This window comes from Alexandromys fortis, unplaced genomic scaffold (assembly GCF_014885135.2).
Source record: "Alexandromys fortis isolate MF-2015 unplaced genomic scaffold, M_Fortis_MF-2015_v1.1 scaffold_27, whole genome shotgun sequence".
NCBI classification, from domain to species: Eukaryota; Metazoa; Chordata; class Mammalia; order Rodentia; family Cricetidae; genus Alexandromys; species Alexandromys fortis.
This window is the reverse complement of record NW_026067952.1, coordinates 10,833,916-10,840,040: the sequence shown is the minus strand read 5'-3', so window position 1 is coordinate 10,840,040 and position 6,125 is coordinate 10,833,916. Positions and strand designations below refer to the sequence as shown.

The 6,125-nt window shown below is 42.9% G+C and overlaps 1 protein-coding gene across 1 annotated transcript in view; it reads left to right on the top strand.

Moving 5' to 3' along the window:
• The first annotated feature begins 222 nt into the window (after positions 1–222).
• Cnbd2 (cyclic nucleotide binding domain containing 2) overlaps positions 223–6,125 on the top strand; it is a 47,958-nt gene continuing 42,055 nt past the window's right edge. Inside the window, exon 1 of the mRNA XM_050151002.1 lies at positions 223–252. Within this exon, the coding sequence (XP_050006959.1) occupies positions 223–252 (30 nt within the window). The remainder of the gene's footprint in view (positions 253–6,125) is intronic.

Genomic DNA, 6,125 nt, shown 5'->3' with positions numbered 1-6,125 from the left:
GTCCCCTATGTGGCATTCGGTCTATTCACGTGACAGGACAATAGGTGCTGTCTATCCATCTCCCAAGCTTTCTTCTTTTTCTCATCTAAAGTAAACTCATCCCATTAAAAGAGCAATTCCCCAAGTATATATTCATATATGCATATAGAAATAAGTATGTATATATTTGCTAATATTCCATTCTCCTGGATTTTGCGGATTAAGTTACCAAGGAAGAAAAAGATGAAGTCCTGGGAAGAAATACAAAACCTAGTAAGTGGATCTGCTTTAGTAATTGATTCGCATGTCATGAGCATGTTGGTTCTTTCTACTCTTTGGCTATTGTGGATAAAATTGCTGTGATATTGGTGTTTGAATTTCCATTTTCAGTTGATTTAAGTATGAACCCAGAGGTGGGATTGCAGGGTCAAATAGTAATTTTGTGTTTAATATGTAAGAATCAACCAAACCAGCGGGGCGGTGGTGGTGCATGTTTTTAATCCCAACACTTGGGAAGCAGAGGCAGGCGGATCTCAGTGAGTTTGAGGCCAGCCTGGTCTACAGAGTCCCAGGACAGCCAGAGCTACACAGAGAAACCTGTCTCAAAAAAAAAAAAAAAAAAAAAAAAAAAAAAAAAAAGAAAGAAAAGAAAAGAAGACGTCTTATAAGATCAGGCTGGCTGTAAGCAAGCCTCTAGGGTATTTTCTTAGTGATTCACGGGGAGGACCCAGCCCATGTTGGTGGTTGTGGGTTTTATAAGAAAGCAGGCTGAGCAAGCCATGCAGAGCAAGCCACAAAGCAGCACTCCTTCATGGCCTCTGACTGCATTAGCTCCTGCCTCCAGGTTCCTGCCCTGTTTGAGTTTTTGTCCTGACTTCCTGAACCGTGCTTTAGAAGTGGAAGTAGAACTTTAAGTCTTCCCTCCCCAGCTTGCTTTTGGTCATGTGTTTCATCACAGAAATAGAAACCCTAAGACAAGTTGGTATAGGGATAGAGGGGTATTGCTGTGACAGACCTGATCATATTTGTTTGGGGAGCATTGTGGGAGGATTTTGGAACTTTGAGCTAGAAAAGCCATTGAATGTTGAGAACTCAGTGAGCTGTTCTATAGGCGCTTGGAAGATAAGAATGTTGAGAGCAGAGCAGACAATGGAGGCCTGTGTTTGTGAAATTTCGGAGGGAAATTTAAAGACTCTATTGAAGCTGGGCTGTGGTGGCGCACGCCTTTAATCCTAGCACTCAGGAGGCAGAAGTAGGTGGATCTCTGTGAGTTCGAGGCCAGCCTGGTCTACAAGAGCTAGTTCCAGGACAGCCCTCAAAGCCACAGAGAAACCCTGTCTTGAAAAATACCAATAAATAAATAAATACTCTATTGAGGTAATTTGTTATTTTGGATTAAGATTCTGTGGTTTGCTGGGGCTAAAGAATCAGTTTGAATTAACAAGATCCCAGAACTGCTAAAGCGAAAACTTGCTTTCCTGGGACACTTGATGCTGGTTGGCTGGAGCCGAGAATTTAGCAGTGATTAAGAAGAGACCAGCAGGAAGTGGTGGCACACACCTTTAATCCCAGCACTCAGGAAGCAGAAGTAGGTGGATCTCTGTGAGTTCGAGGCCAGCCTGGTCTACAGAGTTCCAAGACATCTAGGACTACACAGAGAAACCCTGTCTCAAAAAAACAAACAAAAGAGATCAGCATCGTTGAGGTGAAATCTTCTGGGAAGTGTTTCATCAGGGTCAACCTACAGAAGCTATACTGTGTTCTAGAGGTGGTCAAGGCTATACCTCATGCTGGCAGTTCAACTTGGTACTGTGTAAGAGTCTCTCAGGTGGTACTGGTTTTGATGGCATGAAGGGGTCATGGAGAGCTGTTGCATGGAGAGCGGGCCCTTGTTCTGTCCCAGCTGCCCGGCTAGCTTACACCCGAAATAACCACACAGAAACTGTATTTATAAAATTACTGCTTGGCCTATTAGCTCTAGTTTCTTATTGGCTAATTCTTACATCTTAATTTAATCCATTTCTATTCATCTATGTATCGCCACATGACTGTGGCTTACTGGCAAGATTCTCACCAGAGTCCATCTCAGGCAGGAGATCCATGGCATCTGCCACTCTACCCTTCTTCCCAGCATTCAGCTCTGTCTACTCTGCCTGCATAAGTTCTGCCCTGTCAGGCCCAAAGCAGTTCCTTTATTTATTAACCAATGAAAGCAACACATAAACAGAGGAACCTCCTACATTAGAGAGCAGTTGAGGTTTGGCAGTGTGAGAAGCCAGGGCTGTTGGTGAAGGTGGAGACTCAGTACCAGTTGAAGCTCCAGGACTGAAGGTGTCATGAAGAGAAACTGAGGCTTGGCACCATGAAAGAGCCCAGGAGAGGCTATTGGTGAACGTGCAGTCCAGTTGCTGCAGAAGCCTCCAGCATTTTGGAGATGCCAGTACCATGGGATGACCCCTGAGGATAGCAGCTGAGGTGGATTGGAGCCTGTGTGAGCCCAGAAGACAAGCTGTGTGTGCTGCAGAGGGCAGAGCTGGAGAAGTGATAGGGAGGGAACCCAGATAACTGGTCGTTAAGTTATTTAACTGTCGGGGTTTGGTTTTGCTTTGCTCAGATTCTGACTGTGTCCTGGTTCTTCCCTCTTGAAAGACGTATTTAACTTAATTCTAATTTTTATAGGAGCCACAAAGTCAAAAGACTTTGAACTTTTAAAAGAAAAATTGAGCTAGTCAATAGTGGTGAATTCCTTTAATACCAGAACACAGGAGGCAGATGCAGGCAGATCTCTGGTCTACAGAGCAAGTTCCAGGACAGCCATGTCTACACAGAGAAACCCTGTCTTTGAACAAACAAACAAACTGGGCGGTGGTGCACACCTTTAATCCCAGCACTTGGGAGGTAGAGACAGATGGATCTCTGTGAGTTTGAGGGCAGCCTGGTCTACATACTGAGTTCCAGGACAGGCTCCAAAGCTACAGAGAAACCCTATCTCGAAAAACAAAGAAAAGAAAAGAAAAGAAATAAAGAAACCCTAGCTAAGACAATCAACCTCTGCCTCTAGGTTCCTTCCCTTTTTGAGTTTCTGTCCTGACTTCCTTCAGTGATGAACAGTGATATGGAAGTGTGAGCCAAATAAACCCTTTCCATCTTGTTTTTGGTCATAGTGCTTCATCACAGCAATAGAAATCCTGACCAAGACAGTAACTATTATTATTAATTGAGCTATACTCCCAACCTTGTTGTTGTTGTTGTTGTTATTTGTGAAAGATGTGTTTCTATAGAGGTTGAGGTGGTTTGAATGAAAATGGCCCCAGAGGCTCGCCATCAATTGGTGGTGGAACTGTTTGGGAAGGATTAAGAGGTGTGGCCTTGTTGGAAAAGGTGTGTCACTGGAGAAGGGCCTTGAGGTTCCAAAAGTCCATGCTGTTTCCAGGGACTCATTCTCTGTCTCCTACTTGTGGATCAGGATGTGAATTCTCAGCTGTCCCTGCTGCCACACTGTTACTCTGCCATCATGAACTTTAACCCTCTGAAATTGTAAGTCCAAATAAACACCTTTAGTAAGTTGCCTTCATCATGATGTTTTATCATAGCAACACAGAAGTAATTAAAATGGAAGTCAAAGGACAACTCTGTGGTGTTGTTTCTCTCCTTCTATCCTTATTTGTGTGTCAAAGATGGTTGGGAATATTATTTTCAGGTGTGTGGTTTTTGTTTACACTGCATTTGTTTAACTCTGTGTTGCTGTGTTACTGTGCCTGTCTAAAACACCTGATGGTCCTAATAAAGAGATGAATGGCCAATAGCAAGGCAGGAGCAAGGATAGGTGGGACTGGCAGGCAGAGAGAATAAATAGGAGAAATGAGAAAGGAACAACAAGAGAACAAGGAGAAGACATCAGGGGCAGTCACCCAGCCAGTCACAGAGTAAGAAGGAAAGAAAGGTATACAGACATAGAGAAAGACAAAAACCCAGAGGCAAAAGGTAGTTAGGATAATTTAAGTTAAGAAAAGCTGGCAAGAAACAAGCCAAGCTAAGGCCTGGCATTCATAGTTAAAAATAAACTTCTGTGTGTGATTTATTTGCGAGCTGGATGGCAGGCCCCCCAAAAAGCCAAGAGTAAGATATTCTACAACAAAAGGTTGAATTCAGGCTGCCAGAATTACACAACAAGCACTTTCTTAACTGCTGAGCTATCTGGAATCTGGAAGGCTACCTGTTGTTGTTGTTATTTAAAATTTTTTTTCGACACAGGGTTTCTCTGTTGCCCTGGCTGTCTTGGAACTTTTTATGTAGACCAGGATGTCTTTGAACTCACAGAAATCCACTTACCTCTACCTCCTGTATGCTGAGATTAAAGGTGTGCATCACCACTACCTGGCTGTTGTTGCTATTATTATTGTTGTTGTCATCATCATTATTATTTGAAAGAAGATCTTACTATGTAACCCTGGCTGGCCTAGAACTCACAGAAATCTGCCTGCCTCTGCCTCTTAAGTACAGGGATTAAGAACACATGCCATCATGGCCAGTTGGTGTTATGAATATTCTTTTGAGACAGGGTCTCTCTATGTAGTCCTTGATGTCTTGAAACTTGATATATAGACCAGGCTAGCCTCATATCTCACAGAGATCCACCCATCTTTGCCTACTAAGTGCTGAAATTATTGTCCCACCAAGCCTGGTTGGTATTATCCTTCAGTGTAAAGTATTAAATAGAGCTTTTTTTGGTTTAGTTTTCATGAACAGGAAATATATACTAGTATATATAATTACACAAAATGATGAGTTTTGTTGTGACTTAAATAGAAATCTTTAAGATGTGTTACTTATAGGCAAAGATTCAGGTTTCCAACAGATTAAGTCCTGTGATTTCATTTGCACATAGATCATACCAGGGGACCAGCTGGCATCCAGATGAAGCACGGGTGACTTTAGTTAATAAAAATCCCTCAGTTAATAAAAATCTCTGAGTTTGAGGCCAGCCAAGACTATACAGAGAAATCCCATCTTGAAAGGCAAAACAAAACAAAAAATAAGCAAACAAAATCTCCTGTTAGGTATAGAAGAGATGACTCAATGGCTAAAAGCACTGGCTGGTCTTCCAGAGGACCCAGGTTTGAGTCCCAACACCTATGTGTGTTTCACAACCATCCATAACTCCAGTTCCAGGGTCTCTAATGTCCTTTTCTTGTCTCCTCTAGCACCAGGCACACCCAAACATACATGCAGGCATGTGGTGGTTTGAATGAGAAAAGCCCCCCATAAGGCTCATGTGTTTGAATGCCTGGTCCTCAGTTGTGGAGCTTTTTGGGAAGGATTAGGAGGTGTGGTTGTTCTTTGCAGTGCCGTCTTTTGTTCTCAGCAAGACGAGTGGTTTTGACGTTTCTGAAATGTCTTTCGCTTCCATTTACCTCATCTATGGACTATTGTGCCCTTGCCTTGGTCTTTGCTTTCTTGTTTGGAAATGTGCCAAGCCTTTTGAGCTCTTTGTTGGTCATGATTATCATCTGTTTCATGTTAATTGTCTCTCTATTTTGTGGCTCTCATCTGACATTTATTTTTCATGTCTCTTACTCCTTTTTTCTTATTTTGTAATGTTTATTTTTTTAACCATAACTGCTCTTTTTGTATTTCTGTGTATGCGTGGTGTGTAAATCTGTATGAGTGTTTGTATATATTACACACATATACATACATGTGCATATATATGTATGTGTACACATGCACACGCACATATATTTACCATGTATGTGCAGAAGTGCACAGAGGCCAGAAGAGGGTGTGGGATCCCCAGGAACTGGGGTTACAGATTGTGAGCCACCATGTGGGTGCTGGGGACACTACCCAGGTCCTCTACAAGAGCAGTGAGTGCTCTTATCTGCTAAGGCATCTCTCCAGTGCCACCATAACTCCTGTAGATGAAACAGTTACAGACTCCTAGACAGTGGTAAAAGTGTGCTTAGTTAGGGTTTCATTGCTGTAGAGAAACAACATGCCGGGCGGTGGTGGTGCACGCCTTTAATCCCAGCACTCGGGAGGCAGAGGCAGAAGGATCTCTGTGAGTTCGAGACCAGCCTGGTCTACAAGAGCTAGTTCCAGGACAGGCTCCAAAACCACAGAGAAACCCTGTCTCGAAAAACCGG